Below are 17441 nucleotides of genomic sequence, written 5' to 3'. Positions count from 1 at the left end.
TGTAGTTGTCCAGGTCATTCCTACAGTAGGTTATGTAGTTGTCCAGGTCATTCCTACAGTAGGTTATGTAGTTGTCCAGGTCATTCCTACAGTAGGTTATGTAGTTGTCCAGGTCATTCCTACAGTAGGTTATGTAGTTGTCCAGGTCATTCCTACAGTAGGTTATGTAGTTGTCCAGGTCATTCCTACAGTAGGTTATGTAGTTGTCCAGGTCATTCCTACAGTAGGTTATGTAGTTGTCCAGGTCATTCCTACAGTAGGTTATGTAGTTGTCCAGGTCATTCCTACAGTGGGTTATGTAGTTGTCCAGGTCATTCCTACAGTAGGTTATGTAGTTGTCCAGGTCATTCCTACAGTAGGTTATGTAGTTGTCCAGGTCATTCCTACAGTGGGTTATGTAGTTGTCCAGGTCATTCCTACAGTAGGTTATGTAGTTGTCCAGGTCATTCCTACAGTAGGTTATGTAGTTGTCCAGGTCATTCCTACAGTAGGTTATGTAGTTGTCCAGGTCATTCCTACAGTAGGTTATGTAGTTGTCCAGGTCATTCCTACAGTGGGTTATGTAGTTGTCCAGGTCATTCCTACAGTAGGTTATGTAGTTGTCCAGGTCATTCCTACAGTAGGTTATGTAGTTGTCCAGGTCATTCCTACAGTGGGTTATGTAGTTGTCCAGGTCATTCCTACAGTAGGTTATGTAGTTGTCCAGGTCATTCCTACAGTGGGTTATGTAGTTGTCCAGGTCATTCCTACAGTAGGTTATGTAGTTGTCCAGGTCATTCCTACAGTAGGTTATGTAGTTGTCCAGGTCATTCCTACAGTGGGTTATGTAGTTGTCCTGGTCATTCCTACAGTAGGTTATGTAGTTGTCCAGGTCATTCCTACAGTGGGTTATGTAGTTGTCCTGGTCATTCCTACAGTAGGTTATGTAGTTGTCCTGGTCATTCCTACAGTAGGTTATGTAGTGACCACCTGGGGAAAGGAGAGAAGAGGTTGTTCAGGTCATTCCTGCAGTAGGTTATGTAGTTGTCCTGGTCATTCCTACAGTGGGTTATGTAGTTGTCCTGGTCATTCCTACAGTAGGTTATGTAGTTGTCCAGGTCATTCCTACAGTAGGTTATGTAGTTGTCCAGGTCATTCCTACAGTGGGTTATGTAGTTGTTCAGGTCATTCCTGCAGTAGGTTATGTAGTTGTCCAGGTCATTCCTACAGTGGGTTATGTAGTTGTCCAGGTCATTCCTACAGTGGGTTATGTAGTTGTCCTGGTCATTCCTACAGTAGGTTATGTAGTGACCACCTGGGGAAAGGAGAGAAGAGGTTGTTCAGGTCATTCCTGCAGTGGGTTATGTAGTTGTCCTGGTCATTCCTACAGTAGGTTATGTAGTTGTCCAGGTCATTCCTACAGTAGGTTATGTAGTTGTCCAGGTCATTCCTACAGTAGGTTATGTAGTTGTCCAGGTCATTCCTACAGTAGGTTATGTAGTTGTCCTGGTCATTCCTACAGTAGGTTATGTAGTTGTCCTGGTCATTCCTACAGTAGGTTATGTAGTTGTCCAGGTCATTCCTACAGTAGGTTATGTAGTTGTCCAGGTCATTCCTACAGTGGGTTATGTAGTTGTTCAGGTCATTCCTGCAGTAGGTTATGTAGTTGTCCAGGTCATTCCTACAGTGGGTTATGTAGTTGTCCAGGTCATTCCTACAGTAGGTTATGTAGTTGTCCAGGTCATTCCTACAGTAGGTTATGTAGTTGTCCAGGTCATTCCTACAGTAGGTTATGTAGTTGTCCAGGTCATTCCTACAGTGGGTTATGTAGTTGTCCTGGTCATTCCTACAGTGGGTTATGTAGTTGTCCTGGTCATTCCTACAGTGGGTTATGTAGTTGTCCTGGTCATTCCTACAGTAGGTTATGTAGTTGTCCTGGTCATTCCTACAGTTGGTTATGTAGTGGCCACCTGGTGTTGAAAGTTTAGTTCATTCAAGAGTAGGGAATGTACTTCTACACATCATTGGTCCTGGTGCAGGGTCCTCGTGTGTCCCAATAATATCTCCTTTCATTCACTACTTCCCACAAATCTTAAAGCATTTGGATTGGTGGAGGCATGAGCTTGTCACTAGTGGGAGTTTCCACCATATTTCTTACACCAGTAAATTTCCTTTCAAATCAGTGAAAGGAAAGTGAACAAGTGCACACTTAGGGAGGAAGGAGAGATAATTAGGAAGTAGCCATAGAGAGGTTGGAGAAGGTGAACGAAGGTGCTTTGTAACATTCTTTGTAAACAGGTAAATAACTAACCGTGATATGCTTACCTACAGACCCTTCCCTACAATGCAGAGATTGATACATTTGTAAAATTATATAATTGAAAAATAATAATAAAAAATAACTAACACTGAGTAACGATAACTTGGCTATATACACAGGGGGTACCAGTTAGCTAGACAAGAAGAACACGGTAGTGAGAGTAACTTCAACCACTGCATGGACCTATCCCAATCTCAATGAATCACTTTCAGTTTATAATTATACAGCTTAATAGGAGTGCCAACCAAAAACCATCATCTACCTGGCAATGGCCACATCATCTACCTGGCAATGGCCACATCATCTACCTGGCAATGGCCACATCATCTACCTGGCAATGGCCACATCATCTACCTGGCAATGGCCACATCATCTACCTGGCAATGGCCACATCATCTACCTGGCAATGGCCACATCATCTACCTGGCAATGGCCACATCATCTACCTGGCAATGGCCACATCATCTACCTGGCAATGGCTACATCATCTACCTGGCAATGGCCACATCATCTACCTGGCAATGGCTACATCATCTACCTGGCAATGGCCACATCATCTACCTGGCAATGGCCACATCATCTACCTGGCAATGGCCACATCATCTACCTGGCAATGGCTACATTATCTGTTCAACAATGTTCAGAACGTTGGGGAATTACCATATATATCCTGCACATTACCATATCTATTCTACACATTACCATATCTATCCTGCACATTACCATATATATCCTGCACATTACCATATATATCCTGCACATTACCATATCTACTCTACACATTACCATATCTATCCTGCACATTACCATATATATCCTGCACATTACCATATCTACTCTACACATTACCATATCTACTCTACACATTACCATATCTACTCTACACATTACCATATCTACTCTGCACATTACCATATCTACTCTGCACATTACCATATCTACTCTGCACATTACCATATCTACTCTGCACATTACCATATCTACTCTGCACATTACCATATCTACTCTGCACATTACCATATCTACTCTGCACATTACCATATCTACTCTGCACATTACCATATCCACTCTGCACATTACCATATCCACTCTGCACATTACCATATCCACTCTGCACATTACCATATCCACTCTGCACATTACCATATCCACTCTGCACATTACCATATCCACTCTGCACATTACCATATCCACTCTGCACATTACCATATCTACTCTGCACATTACCATATCTACTCTGCACATTACCATATCTACTCTGCACATTACCATATCTACTCTGCACATTACCATATCTACTCTGCACATTACCATATCTACTCTGCACATTACCATATCTACTCTGCACATTACCATATCTACTCTGCACATTACCATATCTACTCTGCACATTACCATATCTACTCTGCACATTACCATATCTACTCTGCACATTACCATATCTACTCTGCACATTACCATATCTATCCTACATCATATCTATCCTGCACATTACCATATCTATTCTACACATTACCATATCTATTCTACATCATACATTCCTATCTGAAAGCTCTAGCATCCTCCCATCTCAGAGGGGGCTTGGCCAGTGGCCCGGATGGAACACTCACTGCTGGCGGTGCCATGGTGACAGATGACTGACAGAAGGTCGTAGGAGGTGGTGTGGGCGGAGCTATCCTTGGCCAGGAAGGGCTGCAGGTCCAGGCCCTCCAATGGGAAGGAGACGTGAGTCCCGATCTTAGTGGAGAACATCAGCTCGTGTCTAAACCGCTTCAGGTGGATGCACAGGATCTGGAGGGGATGACAAATCATTTAATATTCAACTGTGCTGCCTGGTTTAGTAGTTGTGACATAACTTGATGGCTTTTCTAATGCGGTGGAGCGCTCACCTCTGGTACACTCTGAACTTTACAGAATTTCACTCCGTTACGTAATCTAGGAGAATTTAAAAAAGCACAGTCTTTATTCATGTAGAAGTTTCACTTCCGTCATCTAACATATTTTAAAAATCTCCTTTTTAAAGTCAGAGTTGTGAGGTACTCACTTCTTGCATTTCTCACAGCTGTACATGTTGTCTCCTTTCAGCTCGTCCCGGGCAAAGAAGGCAGCCAGACAGTCCTGTAGGGTCACCACAGGTCCCCAGAACCAGCTGGAACACATCATCACAGTTTAACCATTAACAGAATAGACAACTGACAGAACTTATCAGCTTTAACCAAGGAATATCCTTCTTTTTCTGGTCGAGTCACATGCTCAGGAAAAACTGTTGACCCCTATACGTTGAGCCCCATACGTTGAGCCCTATACATTGAGCCCTATACGTTGAGCCCTATACGTTGAGCCCTATACTACACACTTGTGTCAGCAGACTATCCCCTATGAGCTATAACCCCTATATGTTGACCCCTATACTACACACTTGTGTCAGCAGACTATCCCCTATGAGCTATAACCCCTATATGTTGACCCCTATACTACACACTTGTGTCAGCAGACTATCCCCTATGAGCTATAACCCCTATATGTTGACCCCTATACGTTGACCCCTATACGTTGACCCCTATACTACACACTTGTGTCAGCAGAGTATCCCCTATGAGCTATAACCCCTATACGTTGACCCCTATACTACACACTTGTGTCAGCAGAGTATCCCCTATGAGCTATAACCCCTATACGTTGACCCCTATACGTTGACCCCCACTCAACACACTCTGGGCTCTATTTTCGGCTGGCGTTAAGGCGTCGCTAGTGTCAAATGCTCTTTGGCAATTTCAACTTGTAAAAGCCAGCGCTCTGCTTTTTTCAACCCTAGCGACAGGGCTGGTAATTTACCTGTCTTATATTCAGCTCGCTGGCGCTGAGACAGGAGGGGTGGAAATATTTTAGGTGTCTCACAAACGTGCTCCAATGTGCCAATTTCAAGCAACTCTACCGGTGATATTTAAGACTCACCAAATGCTGGTCTTAGCGGTAACGCAAATCGGTTATGGCACCAATTAGTCAGTGGCGGGGCACAGTATTTTATTTGACATTCAATTAACCTTTATTTAACTTGGCGAGTCAGTTAAGAACAAATTTTAATTTACAATGACGGCCTACACCGGCCAAACCCAGACGACGCTGGGTCAATTGTGCTCCGCGCTACGGGAATCCCAATCACGGCCGGTTGTGACACAGCCTGGAATCGAACCAGGGTCTGTAGTGACGCCTCTAGCACTGAGATGCTGCGCCACTTGGGAGCCTAATCAGTAGTCTATAAACAATGTTTATTTCAAATATCATGAGCAGCAAAACAGTCAGACATTCCCCCTTTTTTCTTTATATTGGACATTATTTTTTGTCCTTACAGCTTCTGTGAAAAGTTTGGACTTATTTGGCCTATGTGCGATGCCCACTGAATGAAGGGTGTCAGTGACTGTAGGAAGACTGTTGAGGAACATCAAGTTATTACAATAGAAACTGCTTATTGTTTTTCCTTTATCCTTGTACACTTTCATCTGTTGGACCCGACTGTCAAATAGCGGGGAATTCTGATCGCTGTCCTTGGTGCTGAACCCGTTTGTAGCCTAGACTAAACAGTGGAGGCTGGTGAGGGGAGGACGGCTCATAATAATGTCTGGAACGGAGCGAATGGAATGGCATCAAACACCTGGAAACCATAGAAACCATGGAAACCATGGAAACCATGTGTTTGATGTATCTGACACCATTCCACTGATTCCTCTCCAGCCGTTACTACGAGCCCGTCCTCCCCAATTAAAGTGCCACCAACCTCCTATGCTAGACTATTATCCTGATCATGCGTTTACCTTTCACATGGCAAAGTCACTAACAGAATTCCTTTCACACTAACAAAGTCACCATCGCCATATCAGGCGATGGTAGGCTAATCTTATTTTAATGTTTTGGGCAATGTCCAATTGTCCATGGCTTGAACATGCAGTGTATTTTCTAAAATGCGAATGTGTATAAACTAATATTTCCATGTTAAAGCCAATAACATAAAACAGTTCACTGGCTACATGGTTGTTAAAGCGAGGCCTATTGTAGGGTGAGTGAATAGCATTTAATAAACTATATTCAGTGATCAGGATTAAACATCCATGCCTCCTGCCACAGCCCTTAGACCAACGTGGGGACACAGCCTTATCCTCACGGAACGAGACATGGCATTTATCATATCATGTTCCTGACCCCATCCTATGTAGAAAAAATATAGTTGTTGGTTTCAAAACATTTAATGATTTTTTTAAATCAAATTAATCAACAACAAAAACCGATCAAAACGTATTAAAAAAGGTTCACCATCTATGGGTACATGGCTAAATTTATCTGCCGTTTCTGGACAAGTGCAAATCAGATAAGATGGTTCCATGATCTTTATGAAATATGATATTTGCGAGCAGTAGAATGGTGAGTGGACCCTCTTTCTCTATGGCTCTTTATCCAGCTCCTGGGAACAGGTGGGACGTGTGTAAAACCCTCCACAGTCAGAGTTGCCTCGTCTGTATTTTACGCCCACGGGGACCAATGATGGTGCCTGGAACTGTCTATTTAAAACAAACCCTTTCATTTTGAGTAGTTATCCTGCTGAAAGGTGAATTCATCTCCCAGTGTCTGGTGGAAAGCAGACTGAACCAGGGTTTCCTCTAGGATTGTGCCTGTGCTTAGCGTCATTCCATTTCCTATTTAATCCTGAAAAACCAGTCATTAACAATTACAAGCATGCCCATAATTTTAAATTTTTATTAAACTAGGCAAGTCAGTTAAAAACAAATTTTTATTTTCAATGACGGCCTTGGAACAGTGGGTTAACTGCCTTGTTCAGGGGCAGTTTGGTTACTAGTCCAACACTCTAACCACTAGGCTCCCTGCCGCCCCTCATGATGCAGCAACCACTATGCTTGAGAGTCGTATGCGTTGTGTTGGATATTGGAAACATAACACTTTCTATTCAAGACAAAAAGTGAATAGGTTTGTCACATTTTTTTGCAGTTATACTTTAGTGCCTTGTTGCAAACAGGAAGCATGTTTTGGAATATTTTTATTCTGTACATACTTCCTTCTTTTCACTCTGTCAATTAGGTTAGTATTGTGGAGTTACTACAATGTTGTTGATACATCCTCAGTGTTCTCCTATCACAGCCATTAAACTCTGTTTTAAAGTCACCATTGGCCTCATGGTGAAATCCTTGAGCTGTTTCCTTTCTCTCCGGCAACTGAGTTAGGAAGGATACCTGTATTGTAGTGACTGGGTGTATTGATACACCATCCAAAGTGTAATTATTAACTTCACAATGCTCAAAGAGATATTCAATGTCATATGTTTTATTTTATATGTACTCATCTACCAATAGGAGCCCTTCTTTGTGAGGCATTTGGAAAACCTCCCTGGTCTTTGTGGTTGAATCGGTGTTTGAAATTCAATGCTTGACTGATGGACCTTACATATACAGTAATTGTATCGGGTATGTATGTATTGTATAATGGGTTGGCAGTTTGTCCGTACCCATTAAAGGGTATAATAGTGAGGGTCGCCTGTCTGTACCCATTAAAGGGTATAATAGTGAGGGTCGCCAGGCTGTCCGTACCCATTAAAGGGTATAATAGTTAGGGTCGCCAGGCTGTCCGTACCCATTAAAGGGTATAATAGTGAGGGTCGCCAGGCTGTCCGTACCCATTAAAGGGTATAATAGTGAGGGTCGCCAGGCTGTCCGTACCCATTAAAGGGTATAATAGTTAGGGTCGCCAGGCTGTCCGTACCCATTAAAGGGTATAATAGTGAGGGTCGCCAGGCTGTCCGTACCCATTAAAGGGTATAATAGTGAGGGTCGCCAGGCTGTCCGTACCCATTAAAGGGTATAATAGTTAGGGTCGCCAGGCTGTCCGTACCCATTAAAGGGTATAATAGTTAGGGTCGCCAGGCTGTCCGTACCCATTAAAGGGTATAATAGTGAGGGTCGCCAGGCTGTCCGTACCCATTAAAGGGTATAATAGTTAGGGTCGCCAGGCTGTCCGTACCCATTAAAGGGTATAATAGTGAGGGTCGCCGGGCTGTCCGTACCCATTAAAGGGTATAATAGTTAGGGTCGCCAGGCTGTCCGTACCCATTAAAGGGTATAATAGTGAGGGTCGCCGGGCTGTCCGTACCCATTAAAGGGTATAATAGTGAGGGTCGCCGGGCTGTCCGTACCCATTAAAGGGTATAATAGTGAGGGTCGCCTGTCCGTACCCATTAAAGGGTATAATAGTGAGGGTCGCCAGGCTGTCCGTACCCATTAAAGGGTATAATAGTGAGGGTCGTCAGGCTGTCCGTACCCATTAAAGGGTATAATAGTGAGGGTCGCCAGGCTGTCCGTACCCATTAAAGGGTATAATAGTGAGGGTCGCCAGGCTGTCCGACCCATTAAAGGGTATAATAGTGAGGGTCGTCAGGCTGTCCGTACCCATTAAAGGGTATAATAGTGAGGGTCGTCAGGCTGTCCGTACCCATTAAAGGGTATAATAGTGAGGGTCGTCAGGCTTTCCGTACCCATTAAAGGGTATAATAGTTAGGGTCGCCAGGCTGTCCGTACCCATTAAAGGGTATAATAGTGAGGGTCGCCAGGCTGTCCGTACCCATTAAAGGGTATAATAGTGAGGGTCGCCAGGCTGTCCGTACCCATTAAAGGGTATAATAGTTAGGGTCACCAGGCTGTCCGTACCCATTAAAGGGTATAATAGTGAGGGTCGCCAGGCTGTCCGTACCCATTAAAGGGTATAATAGTTAGGGTCGCCAGGCTGTCCGTACCCATTAAAGGGTATAATAGTTAGGGTCGCCAGGCTGTCCGTACCCATTAAAGGGTATAATAGTGAGGGTCGCCAGGCTGTCCGTACCCATTAAAGGGTATAATAGTGAGGGTCGCCAGGCTGTCCGTACCCATTAAAGGGTATAATAGTGAGGGTCGCCAGGCTGTCCGTACCTCTTGATGTATTCCATAACGAAGGCGACCCATCCCTGAGCAGCGTAGACCTCTCCACAGGAGCCAGCCTTGACCAGCGAGGTCTGATGGGAGGAGGAGTGTAGTTTAGCCAGGTCCTCCTTACCTGGGATGGGCAAGGACAGGTCCTGGAAGTTCTCTAGGGTCACTGACACCTGGAGAAGAATGGGAAGTCATTTTATTCATTTAACCTTTTAAAATCAGGGAGTCACAGATGAAGCCTAAATAATCAAAATTACACATCAAATACTAACAAGAAATGCAAGCAGAACAAAACCCTGTCATAGAAAACCCATTCATCACTAATGTAATCAGGATGTACAGATGAGGCATAGGAAGGCGAGCACAGTTGTTTCTTCACACGTTTATATGGTAAGACTAAAGGCCATACAGAATGGTCCATCCTCTACAGGACAGGGGGACAGAGGGTCCATCCTCTACAGGACAGGGGGACAGAGGGTCCATCCTTTACAGGACAGAGGGTCCATCCTCTACAGGACAGGGGGACAGAGGGTCCATCCTCTACAGGACAGGGGGGCAGAGGGTCCATCCTCTACAGGACAGGGGGGCAGAGGGTCCATCCTCTACAGGACAGGGGGACAGAGGGTCCATCCTCTACAGGACAGGGGGACAGAGGGTCCATCCTCTACAGGACAGGGGGACAGAGGGTCCATCCTCTACAGGACAGGGGGACAGAGGGTCCATCCTCTACAGGACAGAGGGACAGAGGGTCCATCCTCTACAGGACAGAGGGACAGAGGGTCCATCCTCTACAGGACAGAGGGACAGAGGGTCCATCCTCTACAGGACAGAGGGACAGAGGGTCCATCCTTTACAGGACAGAGGGTCCATCCTCTACAGGACAGGGGGACAGAGGGTCCATCCTCTACAAGACAGGGGGACAGAGGGTCCATCCTCTACAGGACAGGGGGACAGAGGGTCCATCCTCTACAGGACAGGGGGACAGAGGGTCCATCCTCTACAGGACAGGGGGACAGAGGGTCCATCCTCTACAGGACAGGGGGACAGAGGGTCCATCCTCTACAGGACAGGGGGACAGAGGGTCCATCCTCTACAGGACAGGGGGACAGAGGGTCCATCCTCTACAGGACAGGGGGACAGAGGGTCCATCCTCTACAGGACAGGGGGACAGAGGGTCCATCCTCTACAGGACAGGGGGACAGAGGGTCCATCCTCTACAGGACAGGGGGACAGAGGGTCCATCCTCTACAAGACAGGGGGACAGAGGGTCCATCCTCTACAGGACAGGGGGACAGAGGGTCCATCCTCTACAGGACAGGGGGACAGAGGGTCCATCCTCTACAGGACAGGGGGACAGAGGGTCCATCCTCTACAGGACAGGGGGACAGAGGGTCCATCCTCTACAGGACAGGGGGACAGAGGGTCTATCCTCTACAGGACAGAGGGACAGAGGGTCCATCCTCTACAGGACAGGGGGACAGAGGGTCCATCCTCTACAGGACAGGGGGACAGAGGGTCCATCCTTTACAGGACAGGGGGACAGAGGGTCCATCCTCTACAGGACAGGGGGACAGAGGGTCCATCCTCTACAGGACAGGGGGACAGAGGGTCCATCCTCTACAGGACAGGGGGACAGAGGGTCTATCCTCTACAGGACAGAGGGACAGAGGGTTAAGGTCTATTCCATGATAATTATGCCCCATTGCCTGGCTACACAGACATTAGTTTCTTCTCACCAATAAGTCTGGAACGGAGTACCTCCTCGACCCTTCACCGAATGACAACACATTTGGGGCCGTCTAATTGGTCCAGAGTCAGGACACACGTGGGTAATGCGGCGGTGTGAAAATGTGTAATTGGCTTCGATACTCTGATTGGTTACAGACAATCCAATCGCTGGTAACGTTGTCTTGTACAACGCCCCTCGACACCACAAATGACTTGAATAATTGCCGTCTCAGACTAAAGTCTGTAGCGAACAACAGAGCAGCGGGAGAATGTCGAGTCGTCAGGCTAGGTGCTCGACAAGATGGCTAGGCAAACTACTCACCCTATCGCAGGTCAGACACTGCACTGAGCTGACGATGGTCCCATCAAACACGTCTGATATCACACTACGGTACTTCCTCTGACGCTTGCTCTTCGGTGAGGAAAACGAGGTCACTGCAGAGGCAGAGCGAGAGGCAGAGCGAGAGGCAGAGCGAGAGGCAGAGCGAGAGGCAGAGCGAGAGGCAGAGCGAGAGGCAGAGCGAGAGGCAGAGCGAGAGGCAGAGCGAGAGGCAGAGCGAGAGGCAGAGCGAGAGGCAGAGCGAGAGGCAGAGCGAGAGTCAGGCTACACATACAGCAATTCTTTCCATTGTTTGCATTCCTACTGCAGTGTCTTTCTGCCTATATTACTACTGCAGTGTCTTTCTGTCTACATTACTACTGCAGTGTCTTTCTGCCCACATTCCTACTGCAGTGTCTTTCTGCCTACATTCCTACTGCAGTGTCTTTCTGCCTACATTCCTACTGCAGTGTCTTTCTGCCTACATTCCTACTGCCGTGTCTTTCTGCCTACATTCCTACTGCCGTGTCTTTCTGCCTACATTCCTACTGCCGTGTCTTTCTGCCTACATTCCTACTGCAGTGTCTTTCTGCCTACATTCCTACTGCAGTGTCTTTCTGCCTACATTCCTACTGCAGTGTCTTTCTGCCTACATTCCTACTGCAGTGTCTTTCTGCCTACATTCCTACTGCCGTGTCTTTCTGCCTACATTCCTACTGCAGTGTCTTTCTGCCTACATTCCTACTGCAGTGTCTTTCTGTCTACATTACTACTGCAGTGTCTTTCTGTCTACCTTCCTACTGCAGTGTCTTTCTGCCTACATTACTACTGCAGTGTCTTTCTGCCTACATTACTACTGCAGTGTCTTTCTGCCTACATTACTTCTGCAGTGTCTTACTGTCTACTGCAGTGTCTTTCTGCCCACATTACTACTGCAGTGTCTTTCTGTCTACATTACTACTGCAGTGTCTTTCTGTCTACATTACTACTGCAGTGTCTTTCTGCCCACATTCCCGCTGCAGTGTCTTTCTGCCTACATTACCAGTGCAGTGTCTTTCTGCCTACATTACCAGTGCAGTGTCTTTCTGCCCACATTTCTACTGCAGTGTCTTTCTGCCTACATTACTACTGCAGTGTCTTTCTGCCCACATTCCTGCTGCAGTGTCTTTCTGCCTACATTACTTCTGCAGTGTCTTACTGTCTACTGCAGTGTCTTTCTGCCCACATTACTACTGCAGTGTCTTTCTGTCTACATTACTACTGCAGTGTCTTTCTGTCTACATTACTACTGCAGTGTCTTTCTGCCCACATTCCCACTGCAGTGTCTTTCTGCCCACATTACCAGTGCAGTGTCTTTCTGCCTACATTACCAGTGCAGTGTCTTTCTGCCTACATTACCAGTGCAGTGTCTTTCTGCCTACATTACCAGTGCAGTGTCTTTCTGCCCACATTTCTACTGCAGTGTCTTTCTGCCTACATTACTACTGCAGTGTCTTTCTGCCTACATTACTACTGCAGTGTCTTTCTGCCCACATTCCTGCTGCAGTGTCTTTCTGCCTACATTACCGCTGCAGTGTCTTTCTGCCTACATTCCTACTGCAGTGTCTTTCTGCCTACATTACCGCTGCAGTGTCTTTCTGCCTACATTCCTACTGCAGTGTCTTTCTGCCCACATTACTACTGCAGTGTCTTTCTGCCCACATTCCTGCTGCAGTGTCTTTCTGCCTACATTACCGCTGCAGTGTCTTTCTGCCTACATTCCTACTGCAGTGTCTTTCTGCCCACATTCCTGCTGCAGTGTCTTTCTGCCTACATTACCGCTGCAGTGTCTTTCTGCCTACATTCCTACTGCAGTGTCTTTCTGCCCACATTACTACTGCAGTGTCTTTCTGCCCACATTCCTACTGCAGTGTCTTTCTGCCCACATTCCCACTGCAGTGTCTTTCTGCCCACATTCCTACTGCAGTGTCTTTCTGCCCACATTACTACTGCAGTGTCTTTCTGCCCACACTCCTACTGCAGTGTCTTTCTGCCCACATTCCTACTGCAGTGTCTTTCTGCCCACATTCCTACTGCAGTGTCTTTCTGTCTACTGCAGTGTCTTTCTGCCTACATTACTTCTGCAGTGTCTTACTGTCTACTGCAGTGTCTTTCTGCCCACATTACTACTGCAGTGTCTTTCTGCCTACATTCCTACTGCAGTGTCTTTCTGCCCACATTCCTACTGCAGTGTCTTTCTGCCTACATTACCACTGCAGTGTCTTTCTGCCCACATTCCTACTGCAGTGTCTTTCTGCCCACATTCCTACTGCAGTGTCTTTCTGCCCACATTCCCACTGCAGTGTCTTTCTGCCCACATTCCCGCTGCAGTGTCTTTCTGCCCACATTCCCGCTGCAGTGTCTTTCTGCCCACATTCCCGCTGCAGTGTCTTTCTGCCCACATTCCCGCTGCAGTGTCTTTCTGCCCACATTCCCGCTGCAGTGTCTTTCTGCCCACATTCCCGCTGCAGTGTCTTTCTGCCCACATTCCCGCTGCAGTGTCTTTCTGCCCACATTCCCGCTGCAGTGTCTTTCTGCCCACATTCCCGCTGCAGTGTCTTTCTGCCCACATTCCCGCTGCAGTGTCTTTCTGCCCACATTCCTACTGCAGTGTCTTTCTGCCCACATTACCACTGCAGTGTCTTTCTGCCTACATTACCGCTGCAGTGTCTTTCTGCCTACATTACCGCTGCAGTGTCTTTCTGCCTACATTACCGCTGCAGTGTCTTTCTGCCTACATTACCGCTGCAGTGTCTTTCTGCCTACATTACCACTGCAGTGTCTTTCTGCCTACATTACCACTGCAGTGTCTTTCTGCCTACATTACCACTGCAGTGTCTTTCTGCCTACATTACCACTGCAGTGTCTTTCTGCCTACATTCCTACTGCAGTGTCTTTCTGCCTACATTCCTACTGCGGTGTCTTTCTGCCTACATTACCGCTGCGGTGTCTTTCTGCCTACATTACCGCTGCGGTGTCTTTCTGCCTACATTACCACTGCGGTGTCTTTCTGCCTACATTACCACTGCGGTGTCTTTCTGCCTACATTACCACTGCGGTGTCTTTCTGCCTACATTACCACTGCAGTGTCTTTCTGCCTACATTACCACTGCAGTGTCTTTCTGCCTACATTACCACTGCAGTGTCTTTCTGCCTACATTACCACTGCAGTGTCTTTCTGCCTACATTACCACTGCAGTGTCTTTCTGCCTACATTACCACTGCAGTGTCTTTCTGCCTACATTACCACTGCAGTGTCTTTCTGCCTACATTACCACTGCAGTGTCTTTCTGCCTACATTACCACTGCAGTGTCTTTCTGCCTACATTACCACTGCAGTGTCTTTCTGCCTACATTACCACTGCAGTGTCTTTCTGCCTACATTACCACTGCAGTGTCTTTCTGCCTACATTACCACTGCAGTGTCTTTCTGCCTACATTACCACTGCAGTGTCTTTCTGCCTACATTACCACTGCAGTGTCTTTCTGCCTACATTACCACTGCAGTGTCTTTCTGCCTACATTACCACTGCAGTGTCTTTCTGCCTACATTACCGCTGCAGTGTCTTTCTGCCTACATTACCGCTGCAGTGTCTTTCTGCCTACATTACCGCTGCAGTGTCTTTCTGCCTACATTACCGCTGCAGTGTCTTTCTGCCTACATTCCTACTGCAGTGTCTTTCTGCCTACATTCCTGCTGCAGTGTCTTTCTACCTACATTACCGCTGCAGTGTCTTTCTGCCTACATTACCGCTGCAGTGTCTTTCTGCCTACATTACCGCTGCAGTGTCTTTCTGCCTACATTACCGCTGCAGTGTCTTTCTGCCTACATTACCACTGCAGTGTCTTTCTGCCTACATTACCACTGCAGTGTCTTTCTGCCTACATTACCACTGCAGTGTCTTTCTGCCTACATTACCACTGCAGTGTCTTTCTGCCTACATTACCACTGCAGTGTCTTTCTGCCTACATTACCACTGCAGTGTCTTTCTGCCTACATTACCACTGCAGTGTCTTTCTGCCTACATTACCACTGCAGTGTCTTTCTGCCTACATTACCACTGCAGTGTCTTTCTGCCTACATTACCACTGCAGTGTCTTTCTGCCTACATTACTACTGCAGTGTCTTTCTGCCTACATTACTACTGAATTGTCCCCAGAGAGATATTCTATGTGCTACATAGTAAATACTTTTCAGATGGCTGGAGGAGATTCCTGGCCAGACACAGTTGTTCTTGGGTGGACTGGAGGACATCTTGGTGAAGGAGTGTCCTTCCATGGGGACTGGAGTCTGGGGTCGGGTGCTGCTGGAGACCACCTCGGGGAATGAGTCTGGAGCGAGGGTGAGAGGAAGAGACTAGGGATGTTAAAGGTTTAACCGTTAAAAAAACGGCTAGCCGCCGAAAATACATTTGACCGGTCAAGCTTATCGGACTATAGGTACATTTGCATAGAGGACTAAATTGTCACGTGTGTTTTTTGATGAGTCGTCATGTATCTTATTTATCACAAGTTTAGTTTGAGTGGAACATCAATCACCTGTTGGATGAACGACAGCTCCTCAAAACGGCAGGTAGCCTCATGGTTAGAGCGTTGGACTAGTAACCGAAAAGTTGCTGGATCGAATCCCCCGAGCTGACAAGGTAAAAATCTGTCTTTCAGCCCCTGAACAAGACAGATAACCCGCTGTTCCTAGGCCGTCATTGTAAATAATCCTGGTCATGTTATCGCAACCCCATCCTGGTCATGTTATCGCAACCCCATCCTGGTCATGTTATCGCAACCCCATCCTGGTCATATTATCGCAACCCCATCCTGGTCATGTTATCGCAACCCCATCCTGGTCATGTTATCGCAACCCCATCCTGGTCATATTATCGCAACCCCATCCTGGTCATGTTATCGCAACCCCATCCTGGTCATGTTATCGCAACCCCATCCTGGTCATGTTATCGCAACCCATCCTGGTCATATTATCGCAACCCATCCTGGTCATATTATCGCAGCCCATCCTGGTCATATTATCAACCCATCCAGGTCATATTATCAACCCATCCTGGTCATATTATCAACCCATCCTAGTCATATTATCACAACCCATCCTAGTCATATTATCACAACCCATCCTAGTCATATTATCACAACCCATCCTAGTCATATTATCACAACCCATCCTAGTCATATTATCACAACCCATCCTAGTCATATTATCACAACCCATCCTGGTCATATTATCGACCCATCCTGGTCATATTATCAACCCATCCTGGTCATATTATCAACCCATCCTAGTCATATTATCAACCCATCCTAGTCATATTATCAACCCATCCTAGTCATATTATCAACCCATCCTAGTCATATTATCACAACCCATCCTAGTCATATTATCACAACCCATCCTAGTCATATTATCACAACCCATCCAGGTCGTATTATCAACCCATCCTAGTCATATTATCACAACCCATCCTGGTCATATTATCAACCCATCCTGGTCGTATTATCAACCCATCCTGGTCGTATTATCAACCCATCCTGGACGTATTATCAACCCATCCTGGTCGTATTATCAACCCATCCTGGTCGTATTATCAACCCATCCTGGTCGTATTATCAACCCATCCTAGTCATATTATCACAACCCATCCAGGTCATATTATCACAACCCATCCAGGTCGTATTATCACAACCCATCCAGGTCGTATTATCACAACCCATCCTGGTCATATTATCACAACCCATCCTGGTCATATTATCACAACCCATCCTGGTCGTATTATCAACCCATCCTGGTCGTATTATCAACCCATCCAGGTCGTATTATCAACCCATCCAGGTCGTATTATCAACCCATCCTGGTCGTATTATCAACCCATCCTGGTCGTATTATCAACCCATCCAGGTCATATTATCAACCCATCCAGGTCATATTATCAACCCATCCTGGTCATATTATCAACCCATCCTAGTCATATTATCAACCCATCCAGGTCATATCATCAACCCATCCTGGTCATATCATCAACCCATCCTGGTCATATCATCAACCCATCCTGGTCATATCATCAACCCATCCTGGTCATATCAT

General features: G+C 46.4%; 1 protein-coding gene across 1 annotated transcript in view; it reads right to left on the bottom strand.

The window, feature by feature from the left end:
* The window catches only part of usp33 (ubiquitin specific peptidase 33), a 91287-nt gene that overhangs the window by 31070 nt on the left and 42776 nt on the right, over nucleotides 1-17441 (bottom strand). The window contains exons 11-16 of the mRNA XM_039004434.1: nucleotides 15542-15682; nucleotides 11315-11427; nucleotides 9265-9437; nucleotides 4344-4448; nucleotides 4189-4234; nucleotides 3910-4090 (exon numbers count right to left, since the gene is read on the bottom strand). Of these exons, the coding sequence (XP_038860362.1) occupies nucleotides 3910-4090; nucleotides 4189-4234; nucleotides 4344-4448; nucleotides 9265-9437; nucleotides 11315-11427; nucleotides 15542-15682 (759 nt within the window). The remainder of the gene's footprint in view (nucleotides 1-3909; nucleotides 4091-4188; nucleotides 4235-4343; nucleotides 4449-9264; nucleotides 9438-11314; nucleotides 11428-15541; nucleotides 15683-17441) is intronic.

Source organism: Salvelinus namaycush, chromosome 11, assembly GCF_016432855.1.
Source record: "Salvelinus namaycush isolate Seneca chromosome 11, SaNama_1.0, whole genome shotgun sequence".
Lineage (NCBI taxonomy): Eukaryota > Metazoa > Chordata > Actinopteri > Salmoniformes > Salmonidae > Salvelinus > Salvelinus namaycush.
This window is presented reverse-complemented; position numbering and strand designations above follow the sequence as displayed.